This window comes from Dendrobium catenatum, unplaced genomic scaffold (assembly GCF_001605985.2).
Source record: "Dendrobium catenatum unplaced genomic scaffold, ASM160598v2 fragScaff_scaffold_1483, whole genome shotgun sequence".
In the NCBI taxonomy this organism is placed as follows: domain Eukaryota; kingdom Viridiplantae; phylum Streptophyta; class Magnoliopsida; order Asparagales; family Orchidaceae; genus Dendrobium; species Dendrobium catenatum.
This window is the reverse complement of record NW_021319945.1, coordinates 881,857-899,287: the sequence shown is the minus strand read 5'-3', so window position 1 is coordinate 899,287 and position 17,431 is coordinate 881,857. Positions and strand designations below refer to the sequence as shown.

The window sequence follows — 17,431 nt, the reverse complement described above, 5'->3', positions numbered from 1 at the left end:
CTGCATCCGGTGACCGGATGTACTAATTTGCCGTAAATCAGACACCAGACTGATTCGGTTCTTGTCCAATTATGATAATAAATCTCCAACTACTAATATGGAATAAGTTTCAAATCAAGCAATCTAAACTAAATTGAATGGCTGAATATGAAGTAATTGGACAGAATCCAAAATACAAAACTCCCTATCCCAACTATTTCAGAAGCAATTTGATAATTTCGTGGAATGAATAAATAAATAAATAATTGCATAAAAATTACCGAGATCAATTTGACCGACCAAAGTCAAAACAAGAGAACCTTCATGATAACTTTTTTCTTAAATGACCATCGATAAATTGTAATTATGTGTGGCTTAGATTTTTTATCATAAAGATACAATTATCTCTTTTTAATCAATGGTTCACAAATCCTGTCACAATTACAAAAATTGGTCAGATTTGAAGACCAAAGCAGAATGTGCCACATCAGCTGTAGTCGGTACTGAGCGCTATCGAACATTATTGAGACGTGGTACCGAGCGAAGGGGTGATGTAGCATATTCTGATTGGTCTACGGATGGCGTTCGACGGCATCCACACATAATAATTAATCCAAGTAAACTGTCAGAATTGCAACTAAATCAGCTAGCTTGACTTTAAACTGAAAAAATGAAAACCAAACAGAAAGCAGAATATCAAATATACAGCAATAGCAGACCGTTCACACAACATTTGCTAGTTTAATTTGTTATTAATTACTATGTCGTTCATCAATTCATTTGAATACAACAAATTAACGGCTGAATTCGATTTATTTAAAAAACAACAGAGGAGACAAACTTTACTGTTTACTGAGAGATTGAAGTCTGTAGTGGCAAGGAACTCTCGACTCCTTCAGACTGTGAATTCCTCTCGGCAACAACTTTTGACATCCCAAACATCTGCAAGATAGAGCGCAACAAAAATCAGAGAAACTTATAAATTTAATAAAAATATTCTCACCTAACGGATTAGACCATCTCCAACCGAACTCCATACCACCATATACCGTCCGCCATTTTCTCCATTTGAACTTCAAATCGCACGCCAAATTTTGGTAGGTGAAAAGTGCGGCGCCAATATTGGCGTAGAACTGTTCAACTACACCAAAAAAATTCACTGCGGGATTTGCCGAAGATGCGCGCGAAAGAGAGAAAAGCACGCCAAAGATTGTTACCTCCGTAGGCAGCGCGCGAAAGAAGAAGAAATGACATTCAATTGGAGAAACATGGCTGCATTTTGAAGTTTTACTATATTTTGGAGTGGAAAATGATTTTTTCGGTTGGAGATGTCCTAATATCTCCCTAATACTTCAACGGGTACCCACTTTCTTAATGGTCTTCTTAAAGCAAGATTTGTGTTCGTCCATTGAAGCATGGATGAACTCATCGATATGATCCCTGACATCCTCCAAGAAAGTTGCACTCTCAGATTTTTTCTTTCGACATGACATGAGGGCTGGATCAATCGGTTTGTTCGTGGCTGATTCTACTTTCTGGGACTCCATGAGAGACTTTGAGAGGTTTCTTCTTAGGAAGCAACTGAAATTTGTTTAAAATATGATGAGAGACATTTTGTTTGAAATAATACAAAATATTCAAAAACTGCTATCATTGTCCATAATCGCGTTGCAGTAAACAACAATCCACTTGTACTTCGTAGATACAATACAGAAACAAAGTTGAACAGAAGTAGGTTGTTCGGATGAGGGAGTTTGAAGGGCAAAGAAACTCGGATAAACCATATTTTGATTGATAGAAGTCAAGAGAAACTGAGAAAAAGGGCCAGTGGTTCTCTAATCTTAAATATCAGGTTTTCATTTTTTTTTTCTTGCTACACAGGTATTCAAATATTTGTAAATCAATCATTTCAAGACAATTATATAAATATTATTTTATCCTCCTGGATCACAACTCACCACTTTTCAGATCATTTGCTCCAAGAAATAGCTCTTTTCTTCCTCTTTATTTCTTGGAATTGACCTTCTTTTATGTTTTTTTTTATTCATGGAGTTCTAAATCTTCTGGAATTGTTCATTCTCTTTCTTTGGACGGAGATCAGCAACAAAGATGGAGCTTGTGATTTGCCGAAAAACAACAATTTAGGTGATGTTTTTAGTCTTATTTAGGGGACAATAGCAAGTAATGGTTGGCAAGTGGATCTTTAGCAATGACAAGGGTTTGTGGATGCAAAACCTGCAAGCCCTCAAAGGCAACCGGAAACAAGGAGAGGAAAAATAAGAAAAAAAAAAAGCAAGATTTAGAAGAGAATTTTATTTTATTTTTATTGCAACTTCAAACTAAACATTTTTATATGCCTCTTATTTACAGATAAAATAAGATCATGTCCATAGTTATCCACAAAGCAAAAATGTAAGAGAACCCTAATCTTAAATTTCCTACATTTCAAATTATGCTTTAGCCATCCCTTGAAAATAATTAGATACTCAAAGATTATCTCCTAAAGAAAGTGGTCTACTCTTAAAACAAGGAAGAAAAATATTCATAGACATAGTTAGTTTACTTCCCTTAATTCTCATCAATTAATTTTCTCTCTCCTCTCTTCTCTCCCCAAGCAGCCCCTTATTTGAATTTTAAAATTGAAACTTTGAAATTAAATCCCCACTCAATTTATATTTTCAAATCAATTCTTCCAAAATCTATCATCCAAAAAAATTTTATGATCACCTAGATCATGATTGCTTTCCAAGATCATTATCCCACATAACCAAGCTTCATTTTGCATATCTAATTCATGAAATCATTAAACTCCAGCAAACCCTGACCGCTGATCAAGGACCTTCTTCTTTATCCTCCCAAACTAGTGGTTGGAAAATAGGAAAGTGGAAGGAGATTAAGAAAATTAATTTCAAGAGTAAGTCTTGATGAAGAGTCGCCTACTATAAACAGCTTGTTAATGGCAACTTGTACATAAAGTTTTCAACCAAATGATCACACCATATACGATCAGTTTGACATATTGAGGCAGTTGAATATCCTCAGAAGTTAAAACATCCGAAACGAGTCCCCTCAGTTTTTTCTACATAATCGCAATATTGGTTCTTAAGTCTCAACAATATCTTCATGAAGGCTCCAAACATGCCATAAAGAAGACAAACCCCTCCAGAAAGTTCACTGAGATCATGTTTACTTCTGAGGAATATCCAATCGTTTCTAAGATTAGAATTAGATCATATATATATATATATATATATATATGGATAATTTGTTACATGTTTGGAAGCCAACAACTTCCACTAAAACAAAATCTATGAATGATCTTCTTGGAAGCTAGAAAAACATTAAATTTGTTTAGTTACTAACTAAATAAGTCTTCTTGCGTCACTTTGATGGGAAGAATATCATAAGAGACATTAAATCACTCAAAGAATAAGTCATTAGCATTGTAGGGATTGGAAAGCTGTTAGAAATAGGAGGGAAAACAGGTGAAACCATACTGGAAGGAAGAAATAGGCAGTTCGCATTTAGATAGTAAGAGAGTTGGACTGGTAGTAATCAGTAGAAAAAACAACCATAAGATGAGCAACTTAATCCTATATATCCAGCTGGCATCAGTAGGTGAAGGAAAAGACCAAGCCTAAAAAATAATTTAATTATCAATAAACAATTTTAGAGTATCACTTAATGCAAAACTAGAAATAAAACTTTCTTTTGAAATTGGGGCAAAAACTAATAAATTAACAGCATGGCACAGTCTAATGACTAGACCCAGAAGTGGAGCAGGGAAAAAATTAGAAGGCCGCCAAGACTATGTTAAGAATAATATGGAGATCATACATCCGCTTTACAACAGCGCAAATGGCTACATTTCCTAATTCAATCCCACCTTTCTTTGAGTTCAATTTGGCAACAACTACAACATTAAGAAGCTTAATGGGAAGGCTGGTCAGAAGCATGTGACTTTGACACATATTAGTCAACACTCAACAGTGAATGACACAACATGCATAAAGGCTCTCTAAAGCCTAGTGCATCATTCATGATGCAAGGCGTGCCATTTCGAAGTAATAAATTCACACAAAATTTAAGAAAATGCTGGTGATTAAAAATTGTCACATAGCGTCATTATATATAACAAGGGCCTTAGCACAAGTAGTATACTCCCTCGATTTCCATGGCATGGGTCTTGAATTCAAGACCTAGCGACTGCAAAATAATGAATTTCTTTTGCTCCTTGTGTGGAATTAAATTTGTATCTAACGTTGTGCCTCAAAAAAATATGTAAGTTATCCTATGCCCACTTTAGTATTACTAACATATTTGGGATAAGATTACATCCTTTAAAATAAAAAGTATAATTATACGAAAAATAAATAAATAATCCTGCAATTTAAATGCAAGGATATTCAAGTTAAATAAGGAAAGAAAATAAATGGAGGATAAAACTAGTTAGACATAAAAACAATAACAAAAGTGGTAATCATCCAAAGTAGAGAAAAACTAAGTGGAAAATCAATGAGGGCTTAAATCAAACTAATCTAGTCATCATCTTCATCATTAAGTGCCATTCTTGTGGCATATTAGGGAATTTTGCACGCATTTGCACACACAAAATTCACCGTAGAGCACATATGGTCTGGAGGCCCAAAACATCATCTGCACAACATAGCATACTTTCATTGCAACATAAAGAGGGACTCAAACTTACTAGGGTTCTCAAATTTAACCCTTTATTGATGTTGTAGATGTACTCTCACAAGAAATCCAATGAGAGCATGGGGTACCGGAATAGCGGATGTTCACTTTCAATGGATCATTACATGCTATAACCGTTGTCTGTGTTTTTTTTGTTTTTGTTACAGTTTATATATTTGTATTGGTGTCGTTTTGTTGCATGGTTATATGCTTTAGTGTTGTGTTTACATGTATGTGTGTTTTGTAGTTTATTTTTATGACTTATGTCGATGTTGATTTATTTCCTATTTTATTGTGTTTTGATGAGTTGTGTCAAAGAATTTTGTATGTACCTATACTTGTGGAATTGTCCCTTATCTTCACACATATCACTAAAATTCACAGCACATCATATTGTATGATACACGGCATTCAACACACCATCAACCATCCACTCAAGCCAACATCTCAAATTAAGCCAGGTATTGAGGTTTGTACTGTACAAACACATATTCGTATTGTATGAATGATGTGACAATAAATGTTGAACGAACTTCAATTCGATCGATACAATCCTTAATTACATATTAACTGTATGAACACCTGTTTGTTATGAATGATCCATTCAGTGTACATTTGATCCCTTTAGATGAACAAAAAGGCGAAGATCATATTTTATGATCCCCAAGTGTATTGTATGATCCCTGATCATACTGAATAATTTGACCAAGTCTTGATACATATTAGACAGGATGATTTGGATTTTTTTGTTCGTACCATACGATGTTGATCGTATTGTATGATCCAACATAGCCTTTTAAGTAAGAGATCAAATTTCAATTGTAAGCACACAAAATCCTATTCTAAACCCCTTCTCCTCATATTCTCTTGTCCTTAAAAATCCTTATGGATGACAAGCGATCTCGACTTCTTGAATCAGGTCCCTCTCGAACACGTGTAGACAATCGCTTCTAATCTGAGAAAGATGTTACAGTGTACCAACATTATAGAGCAACTCAAATCACTCATTCTAGGAACCTAAACTAGGATATCATTTAATGTTAGACATTAGATCTATATGTCGACACCGCACTCCAATTTATCCTTAATACTTGCCTTTCCTTTCTACTCTTGAATGCTTTTTGAATTTTTTGTTAAGTCTTAGAATAAACTCCGAACGCACTACTATGCAATCTTACATTTGTAAATGTCCCGTAGGAATTCATACCAAGATTTTTCACGAACTTCTACATATTTCTACCACGGGCATAAAAACCCACGATGTCTCTGTACTATTGGTGATTACAATTGGACCCAGGTCAACCTCACTATTAGAAATACCCCAATGAACCAATATTAGCCTTTAGTCAGCACATTAGTCTTGGATGCCTGTATTATCCAACACGTTTTTAGAACGTTAATTATCCCGAAAGTTGGCGATAGGGTCAACATTATACCTCTGTTATCTGTTGTCATAAATTTCTATATGATTGGCACTGAATTTAATGTGGCAGGCATGCTTATCCGCTACATTGAAAATCCGACCATCATTAGGAACCCTAGGACATGCTGTAGACAGAACCTGGCACTATAACACATCATAGCCTATGTATTAGATGCAAAATAAAACCTGATGTATCCTTTCCCAACAAACCACTTCCCTATCTTCTTCATCGATAGCTCCTCCCACATCCTCTATAGCGACCGTCCTAGGGCAACACCTGTAGAGGAACATGATTTTGATGAGGAAGGGGAAGCACTAGCCCCCGAGGCACCAACGTACGTAGCACTGTCACCAGCCTTCCAACCACCGCCTCCTAACTCCTTGATTGAGCGATTTGATCGCTTAGAGCTGCGATTGGAGAAACATATTCAAGAGTCCACAACATGATGGGAGCAACTGCAACAACAACATGAGACTGATCGAGCTTGATTTCAATAGCATTTTCAGTCTTGCACAGCTACTTTCAACCACTACCAACACCTGATCATGATCCATTTGATGAGTAGGGGTTGTTGTTCGTTTTTTGCTTTATTATATTATATGTTTTAATTTCTTTGCCTTGCATTGTAGTTTGTTTTTAGTCCCTCTTTTAGTGATGTCAAAAGCAGAAGAAGGGAGTCGAGTTGGTTGTATTGCTTACTTTTTGAATAGTTCAATTTATTTCCTCTTCAGTTTTTATGTTGTTGCATTTCTTTTAAAAAGTACAAATAAAAAATAAAATATTTTTTCTCATATTTTAAATAAGTCATTTAGTGAGATGGAGAACTTAACAGAGAATTGAAAATGAAATCTACAAATTTAAAACCCAACCAAAAATGTTTGTCATCATAAAAAAGTGAAGATTATTGCAATCCGGGAGCCCAATTTTGTGCTTAATTACAAACATTATTGGATTAGTATTTTTCTTATTCCTACTTTATTAGACCTTTTTTGTGACAGTAACCATTTTAGGTACAACATGTATTAAGTAGAATTAAAAAATCAAGACTCAAGATGTCGCAATGTCAGGGTCTAGGTGAGTCTGTGTTTGACAAAATCTGTGCTTTTTATTTTTTGAATAACTTTTTGTATTAAGTTTATGTTGGCTAGACAACCGTGTACACAGACATAATAGAGAGTAAAATTGAACATTTAAAATTTTCTGTTAATCGCATTGTACGATCCAAATCTGATGTAGAACTACAATGCTTGAAAGGAAAGTTTGCACAATAATTTAAAGAGCAACACCATTTAAGTTCTTAGCAATAAAAAACACCAAAAGAAAACCAACAAGCGGTCACATCCATTTAGGCCAAGTTACATAAGAATGCTAAACCAATTTAAAATATTTAGGAAATTCAAAACAATGCAAACGAAGTAGTTTTCAACATAAACCCTAATCTAACAAAGAAAGCTTAGTAACATAGAAGAAAACAACCCTACAAGTGGTGCACGATTCCTTGCTTAGAACATCTCCTACAAGGTTAGTAGAATAGGATGATACATGAACTAGGGGAGAAGTTCACCTTCATTGAGATCCCGCGGTGATGCTCCACTCGATGTCCGATAATTGTTCGTTGGTTGCTTCGGCTAGGACAAAAAAAGAAGGATGTGATCGACGTATTGTTCCACGGAACCGTCAATCTCCGGGTTGATGTCAAAGAAGGTGGACTGTAATAGGTCGACATCTCCTTGTTCGTTGTAAACAATGCCGGAATCTAGTTCCGGGTCAGCCATGCATGCTAGAAGTTGTAGTTTCAGACCTTGGGAAGTTCTGGCCAGCAAGGAAGGGTCTCTATAATGATATTATAGTAAAAGTGGCTGGTGAGAATTACGGGACAGCGGGCTGTCCTCCTAGGGCAGCAGTTAATGAGCCTTCCGGTAGGTGGAAAACCAACGTCAGGTGCAGGAATTTATGGCAGCAAGCTTGAGAAACAGAAATCTGAAGTTGGATGGGCTGTGAGGGAGCGTTTTGGAGGGAAGAAGCTTGTCCAGATACATGGGAAGGAGACGGATAGCTGAAGGCATGATTTGGAAATGTTTCCAAGTGGGGAGGAGGGTGATTTGAGGAAAGAAATAAGTATGGGGGCCTTGGGAGATTTCGGCTAGAGGAGATGGAGGTTGATTTGAATTTATTTCGAAGCGAGGAGGGGGTTTAGGAAATAAATCATTGCATTTATTATAGAGGGGGGACCGACAGCTTAATGATGAGGGAGGAGATTGGGGAGATGAATTGGATTACTTATTTAAGGCTTTAGGAATTAGGAAAGTATTTTAATAAATCCAATTTGAATTTGAAACTCAAAGGGATTTAATTTAAGAACTTTCCTAAAATAGATTCATGCAAATAGGAAAGTTCTTGAATCTTGAATTTAATTAATTTGGATTCCAAATTGATTCCAAATTAATTTAAACTAAATTAGAAGATCCAAAGATTGGCAAGTGGAGTGGGGCCGGCGGTTTAGCCCAATATGGCCGGCGGCTAGGGTGAGAGGGAGGGAATTAAGGAGGCTTTAATGCTTCCTTAATTTTGGGGATTGGATTTAAAATGAATTAAGTCATCCTAATTAATTCAAAATCCAATGGAGGAAAAATTTAAAAACTTTACAAAAATAGAATTTATAATTTAGGAAAGAATTTGAATTTCAAATTTGGGGAAATTTGAATTCAAAGACCAACTAAATTATTGACAATCCAAAATTAGGAATTATCAAAAGTAGGCAATGGGGGATGGGGGCGGGTGAGGCCGGTGGCTTGAAAGGGGCGGGTAAGGGGCCGGTGGCAAGGTGGAGATGTTGGCGGTGTTTTGGTGGGGGGAAGGAAACGACTAGGGAGAAGTAAGATCGTGAAGAAAAGGTGGGAGATAGAGTTAAGGGAAATCGTAGATATGAGACCACGAACCCGGCCCTCTCCAAGGTTGGTGGGTGATGCACCAATCTCCCTCTCCAAGGGATCTCTCCAAAGTTCTCTCCATGAACTCTCAAACGCTCTCCAAACACAAGTGCAAGCAAATTCTCATAATAATCATTCATTAACCAAAATAGAACAAAGGGGGGCTTTAAATAGCCTCCTACAAGGACTCAAAATAAAAAGGACTAATACGCCCTCAAGGGCTTACAAGACTCATTCCCTTAAGCAAGGGTAAAAAGGGAAAACTAATAAAAGAAAAATTACATCAATAAATCATAAAACATAAACATAAAAAATACATCGGGTAAATCATGGCTATTGATCTATGGCCACGTCTTCGATAGACTTTCCATCCAATGTCCCCATCAAAATCGTAATATACGATCAATTGCTATCTTATATTTCCCTCATTTATGTGGATGATTAAGCCTATCTTTATTACATAACTGTCTTTTTATACTTGTTGAGATCTATCTCCTATAAATTATACACCCTTTCTACTCATTAGAATAAAAAAATAGTATTCTTCTTCAACATTTTTTTACAGTAGGGCATATAACTATAGTTCTTATTCTTATCAATATGATAACTATAATGAGTTATATTTTAGTGATCTCATACAACAACAACAATATTAAGCCTTTATCCCACTATGTGGGGTTGACTATAAGAATCCTTTTTCTCCATTGTGTTTTGTTAAGTGTCAAATTCTCATTTAAATCTAATAAAGATAGATCATTTCTAATATTTTCTAACCAAGTCTTTTTAGGTCTACCTCTACCGCTATTAACGTAAGTCAAATCTAATACATCATCTACTTTCCTAATCAAGTCATTGGAAGGCCGCCGTTTTATGCGCCCAAACCATCTAAAGCAACTCTCTCTAATCTTATCTTCCACCGGAGCTACTCCAACATTTTCACGTATATGCTTATTTTGTATCCCTTCTCTAAGAGTAAAGCCACTCATCCACCTGAGCATCCTCATCTCTACAACACTTAATATTATGCTTCTCTTTTAATGGCCAATATTCTACGACATAAAGCATTGCAGGTCTCACCACCATTTTATAAAATTTACCCTTAAGTTTGAGGGGGTCATTTCTATCACACAATAAGCCCGATGCATTCCTCCACTTCAACCATACAATTTGAATTCTACTAATAATATCCCCATCAATTTCACCATCACTCTGAATAATAGAACCAAGATATCTAATACGTTTACTCTTATTAATGATTTGATAGCCCAAAGTCATAATCCCCTCATTAGATTTATTTATTACTAAAATTACACTCCATATATTAAATTTTAGATTTGCTCAAACGAAAGCCTTTAGACTTAAGGTTGACCTCCATAATTCAAGTTTACCTTCAACTCCCTCTCTAGTATTATCAACAAGAAGAATATCATCAGCAAACAACATATAACAGGGTACAACCTCTTGGAAATGTATAGTGAAAACATCCATGACTAAAGCAAAATGATATGTGCTTAAGGCTGATCCTTGATGTAATCCAACTGAAAAAAAAAATACTTGGTCAAACCACCTTTTTTTTAACATCTCCTGCCTACAAATTTCAGTTTAAGAGCTCAATTGGTGCTCTAAGGAATATGTTAGATTAGGTGTTGAGTTTTTATCTGAGCAAAAGTGTATATTTGAATGTCGTAGCATTAATCTTTTCATATTTTTTATTATCTTTTTATTTTTTTCAAGATCCTCTTGCATCTAAATAAGTTGGAATAATGTAGGCTTCATCATGGGTTTCTATTTAGATTAAAGCTAAGTTTAATGTTTACATATTTGTTTGGATATGGTTGCGTAATGCTAAGACTTCTTTTTCCATTCCATAAGTTTTTATAAAAGAAAATTGAGCTCTAATGGTGATGGAACTAGGAGTTGTGAAGGTTCAATAAAGTCTTCTGTAGAAGCCAATATGTCCTTATGGAATCATGTTATGAAGTTAGAAAAAAATTTTGAAGGTGGAGGAAATGTGTTATTCAAATGCAATTATTGTGGTATCACCTACAAATGATCATATACTAGGGTGAAAGCACTTTTACATAGAATCGGTGGTCATGAAATTAAAATGTGCCATAAGATTACTACTTCACATTTGAATGAGTTGCACATATAGGTTGATGTAGTTGAATTAAGGATCAAAAGGGCACTTCCTAAAGAGATATATTTACTCTCTCCTCATAATTCATCCCACACTACTTCCTCATTTAAAGTTGATCAGATTGCTTCTAATGTTAATATTGGTCCATTTAGAGGGAAATGATCTGAACCTAAGAGAAGAAAAGATGTTGCTAATAGTTCTTTAAAGAAGGCATTTAATATGCAGATGTGAGAACAATTTGGTGAAATCACAAGAATGATTTTTTTCAACTGGACTTCCTTTCAACCTTGTAAGAAATCCTTATTATAAGAATGCATTCACATTTGCATACAATAACAACCTTGTGGGCTATGTTTCACCTGAATATAATATAATAACATAAAAATTATTAGAGAGGGAAAGAGCAAATATTGAGACATTACTTGAACCTATAAAAAGAGTGTAGAAAGATAAAGGTAGTTTAGTGTGTCATAGTTGGACTGATCCTCAAAGAATACCACTCATCAATTTCATGATTGTTATAGAAAATTATCCAATGTTCATCAAAGCAATGAATTATGAAGGGCGATACAAAGAAAAATATTTTGTTTCAAATTTGATCAAAGAGGTGATAGTAATGATTGGGCTATCAAATGTTGTTTAGGTTATAACTGATAACACACCAGTATGTAGAGCTGTAGGACTACTAGTGGAGCAAATTTATTCTCATATCTTCTGGACTTCATGTATTGTGCATACTTTAAATCTAACTTTAAAAATTTTTGTGAAGCCAAAAATACTGAGACAAATGAAATCATTAATATGATTGCCATTGGATAACAATGATTGTTACCAGGTAACGTTGTTTTGATTAGAAATTTTATCATAAACCACTCTATGAGATTGTTCATCTTTAATGATTTCTCAAATTTGAGAATATTAGTTGTAGTTGAAACTCATTTTGCCTCTGTTATAATCATGTTGAGAAGATTTAAATATGTAAAAAATGTACTTCAATCCATGATAATCAGTGAGAAGTACTCTTGCTATTAAGATGATGGCATTGGGAAGGCAAAATACATTAAAAAAAATCTTAGATGATTTATGATGGAATGATATTAATTATGAAAGTTCGTTAGGGATGTTAAGCCCTTATGAACTAGTCCGAGGCTAACCAAGAGGAGGGGGGATGAATTGGTGTTTTAAAAAATTCTCAAACAGAAATCACGATCTAAACCAAACAATTACCCACACAAAATAAAGTGCAAAAATTAAATACGGAAATGCAATAAGAAAGAGCACATCAGGTTTTATAGTGGTTTAGTCAACTTGACCTACGTCCACTCCCCGGAGCCTCTCTTCCGGGTATTACACTAAACTCAATGACTCTCTTTTTGCTCTCACAGTAAGGCGGAGAAGCCTTTACAAAACTCCTTTCCACCGACTCCAGTGAGTCAGAGAACCCGACCTCCTTTCGCTTCCTCCTGAAGCAGGCAGAGAACATCGATCGATTGCTGAAGTAGAACTCTCTAGAACCTCCAAGGAACTAGGGACGATGACAGGAGAAGACGACTCAGATCCTTGCTTTGAGCAACATTTGTGAACCCCTCACAAGATCCTCTCTCTCTCTCCCCCAAGTTCTCCCTCTCCTTCTCTTGGCTCTCTCAGGTCAAGACAACAACAAAAGATTAATCTTGACTCTTGAGTAAACAAGAGATCTTATATAGAAGGGCTTCAAATTTGTCCAAAATTTAAACTAGCCGTCAAAGACGATCGACAGATCATCATGTACGATTAGTGTATTTTCAGCCAATACGGCCTGGACGATCTGGGAGGGTTAGACGATTAGAAGATGTGTTTGTTCTGATTGTCCTGTACGATTAGTTCAAAAAAAGAAATATCGTCCAGAACATCATTCTGTTCGGCCAGGCTTTATATGTTAGACGATGAAAAAATAACTTATCGTCCAGGACGATACATGGATCGTCTTTTACGATTATTTCAAAAAATTAATGATCGTCCAGCACATTGTATTGTTCGACTAGGACGATTAGTTCAAAACATTAAATATCGTCCAGTACATCGTAGTATTCGTCCAGGACGATTAAGGAAGAAACTAAGGTTTTTCAACTGATGGTCCAGTATGATCCTTCGATCATTCAAGACGATATGATCGACCAATCAAACCTCAATTATTTTCCTTAATCATCAGCTAATTTAGGCATAATTGTATTGCATCGTCCAGGACGATATCCTGTACGATGCCTAAAATAATAAAATGCCTAAAAGCGTTGGCGGCTGGATTTTTTCTGATTTGAGTCTATCGTCTAGGACGATGGTAAGATCGTCCAAGACGATTTGCTTAAATCAATTTTTTTTTTTCTTTTTTTTTAAGAAAACCCAGTGATTTGCTTATTTTGCTTTTGTTTTGTTTTGTTTTTTGCTTTGCTTGCATTTTTTTTGCTTTTGCTTTTTTTTCCTTTGTTTTTTTTTTTTGTTTTTTGCTTAAATCGGTTATCTTAACAAGGATGCCCTAATTAGGATTTTTATTTTTAACAGATCGTCTAGGACGATATTGGATCGTCCAGTACGATGTAATCAAAAATAAAAAACTCTTAAGCCAACATATTTTCTTCCCCTGAGTGTGTGTAAGGTTACTTAACATCATGATCCACAAAATTACATTTGACTCAAGAAAGGTAAAAAAAACTAGAAATACACTTACAAACTGACTCAATCTTAATTTAGCCAATCTTGAGCTGGCTTGATTTGCAATTGATCTTGTGAATTTGAAACATTAGTCGGTAGGACAATAATAAAAAACAGAAAAACTAAAAATGTTTGCTATCATCAAAATTATAATCTCTGAATCCAGATTTGCAATAAATTATATTTTGAATTTTACTAGACTAATTTATGATATGCTCAGAGGGCTGACACGGATAAATCATCTTATATTTGATTTATGATATGTGAGATTCTATGTTAGCTAAAATGAAAAAAAGTTATATATAGACATGAAAGAAAGGTCGATGAAGACTCAAATTTTTGGAGGATAGGTTGAGCAAAAATAGTACACCTCTTTGTTGCTTGACTCACTCATTAAATCCAAGATAAAATTGAATATATCTTTTATAATTAAATTTTAATTTGTTAGATAGTAATTATCTAATTTTATTTTCTTTAGATTATTTGAAGATATTCAAGTAAAAAATGACTTTAAGAAGACCCTCAACATATCTCTCCACAAAAAGATTTAGAAGTTTCAAATATGAGAAATATATGTTTAAAATATTATTTTTCAAATGAGGAGAGACGAATGATTAACATAGAACTAGCAAAATTCTTTGGATATTTAGAGCATTTTGATAATTAAGAATCATTTGTTGATAGATGGAGGATGGATCCAAAGAAGTGATTGATTCATAGAGCTTCAGCACCGCTACTTCAAACAATTGCAATAAAACTTTTTGGTCAAGTTTCATCATTCTCTTTTTGTGAGAGAAATTGAACCACATACTCATTCATTCAATCTATGAAGAAGAACAAAATTACTTCACAATTGACTGAAGATTTAGCTTACGTGCATACAATCAAGAAAGACCCCACTTTATATGCAAGGTAATAATAAGATGTGGGATAATATGGGTATGATAGGGGAATATTGAAGATTGCAAATCTTTCCCTTGATGAGCCAAAGTTGAAAGCAATGATATTCATGATGATGATATTGAAGATCAAAGACAAACCTCTAAAGCTAATCCTATTATTTCTTTTAATGAGTAGTTGAAGTTTGGTATTGTACTAAAAAGTGTTTTTGCTTATATTTTCATGGTTATACTATGCATTTTATACTAGACATTTTATATTATAAGCCAGACAAGTAATTATGACAATGATATATTATGTTTTGTCATTTTAATATGATGATATATTAAATTCTACACACTATTTAAAAATTGTAATGTCGTGTCAGCGTCGTACCCATGTCTGATATTTTCAAAGATAGTCGTGTCCCGTCCCTATGTCATATCGTGTCCGTGTTCGTGCATCTTAGATTACATATAAGTCCCTCTAACTACATATAGGTGGACCACCTTTGTACAAATTCCAAAAACTTTGTGAAATTCCCATTGGCTTTTTGAATTTGGGATTTTCTATGCACATATCATGTTTTCCTTAACTGATGTTTCTCACACTATTACAACTTGTGGAATTCTCTTCTGGAACACTAACAATAATAGCACTTAATCATGAACTCATGTAGTCCCCATTACCCCAATACATTTCAAAAGACCTCCTACGTGTTCAAACAATTATTTAACAAAAGTTGACTCTGCTTTCAGGCTAATTAATGAGAAACTACCAGCTTAGAAAACATTAGAGATTACCACCCCAAACCCTAATCACCTATAATCCAGAACATCATTTAATAATGAACTCACAATTTAAAACATCATTTAATCACAAACACATGAAATCCCCAATACGTCTCAAGGGCTCTCTTTTCAAACACAAGTGTTGCCTCTAATTTTACAATAATTAATGGGAATCACCAACTCGGAAAAATTAGAGACTACCTTAAACACCAATCCGAGAATGAACCATCATAATCAACATTTATTAGATGTTTAGATAATACCAATTTCATAATCAAAAGCTATTCCTAATAATTTCCAGTATAATCAAAGGTTGTTAAACAATTCAAGCTTTTACTTAACATAAGTATTAGAGCAGGAACAATTCGTAGGGGCTGTTTAGATGCAGGATTTAGGCCGGATTTGAGCAAAATCCAGCCAAACGGCAAAAAATGCAAAACCAAATCTCACGGCAAATCAAAGCCGCGGTTTACGGAAAATTCCCTCTTTTCGTGGTAAATCCCGGATTTACGAAATCCTTTGCTTCGGCGGATTTACGGGATTTGGCCGAAGAAGCGCGCGAAAGGGAGAAAGTTACCTTCACAACAATCGAGCTCCCGTTGTTGCTTCCGATAAAAAAAAAAGTCCTAACTTCCGATCCAACAGGAAGGGAACGCCGTCGAAGGAGCAAAGTCGACAGCGATCAAAACTCTACACTCATGCGAATGCGAAGGAACGAAGGCACTTTTATTTGTTCCGGTCCTGGTCACAGGACGTAGCTCTAGGTTTGGCCGCCATAGAATCTCTTAGGGCTGTAAGCTAATCAAACGTTGGACGAGCTACTCGTTGTTGTTTGGTTCGATTAAAGTTTGTTCGTTTAATTAACTAAACAAATGGATTTGAACAATATTTTAAATGCTCGATTCTTAAATAAACAAATTTGAACAATAATATGTTCGGCTCATTTATGTTCGCGAACAACATCATTTGAAGTTCGTGAACAAGCTCGACATTAAGCTCGATAAGAAGCTCGATAAAAGCTCGATTCGTGTTCGATTTTGAACTCTTGAATAAGCTCGATAAAAATAATTAATATTTGACTATAGAATTAATAAATATAAATAATCATTGCCTTTGTTACATAGACAATTGTTTTTATTATAAATGTGTTTGTTCATAGATATGTTCATGAACGTGTTTGTTTGATAGTTTAAAAATATTCGTTAAATATGTTCGCGAACAAGATCGATAAGCACTAAACGAACGAACATGAACTGAACATGAACCGAACATGAACACTCATTAATTTAAATGAACCAAACATGAACACAAATAATAAAGCTCAAACAAACATGAACCAAACTTGAACAAGCTGATATTAAATGAATACAAACATGAACACTCAGATACTCGGCTCGGCTCGGTTCGTTTGCAGCCCTAGAATCTCCCCACTATTTACCGCGCTCCGAGTCCCGACAATCCGAGCCGGAAGGGAACTAAGATAGTGGGGTATTTATGGATTTTGATAGGTATTGCTCTGTATTGCTCGGTATTGTTATATATTGATCGATTTTGCTTGGTAATAATCAATATCGTGTAAATACCGAGCAATACAGAGCAAATACCGAGTTGTACTGAGTTTTTTTTTAAAAACTCGGAGTATAAAAGGATGATTATTCTTTACCGACACCCGGAGGGTGTGAAAGGATGACAGTTCTCTACCGACACTAGAAGGGCGTAAAAGGATGACAATACTCTGCTGTACTGGGGATTGGTGGAAGAGAGGTTAATTGTAAGGGCTTCTCTGCCTTGTCGTAGGAGAAAAAGTAGGTCACTTTGAAATAGTATAATACCTGAAGAGGGAGTCTTTAGAGAGTGGACATAGTTCTAGTTGGATCGAACCACTACAAATTTCTGTGTTCTTTT

At 35.1% G+C, this 17,431-nt stretch overlaps 1 protein-coding gene across 1 annotated transcript; it reads right to left on the bottom strand.

Moving 5' to 3' along the window:
• Nucleotides 1-642: 642 nt before the first annotated feature.
• Nucleotides 643-16,329, bottom strand: LOC110115477. Its single transcript, XM_020848723.2, has 3 exons — nt 16,104-16,329; nt 1,347-1,560; nt 643-921 (listed from the first exon to the last, which is right to left on the bottom strand). Exons 2-3 carry the CDS (start codon nt 1,524-1,526, stop codon nt 829-831), a joined length of 273 nt encoding a protein of 90 aa, XP_020704382.1. The 5' UTR covers nt 1,527-1,560; nt 16,104-16,329; the 3' UTR covers nt 643-828.
• Nucleotides 16,330-17,431: the final 1,102 nt, after the last annotated feature.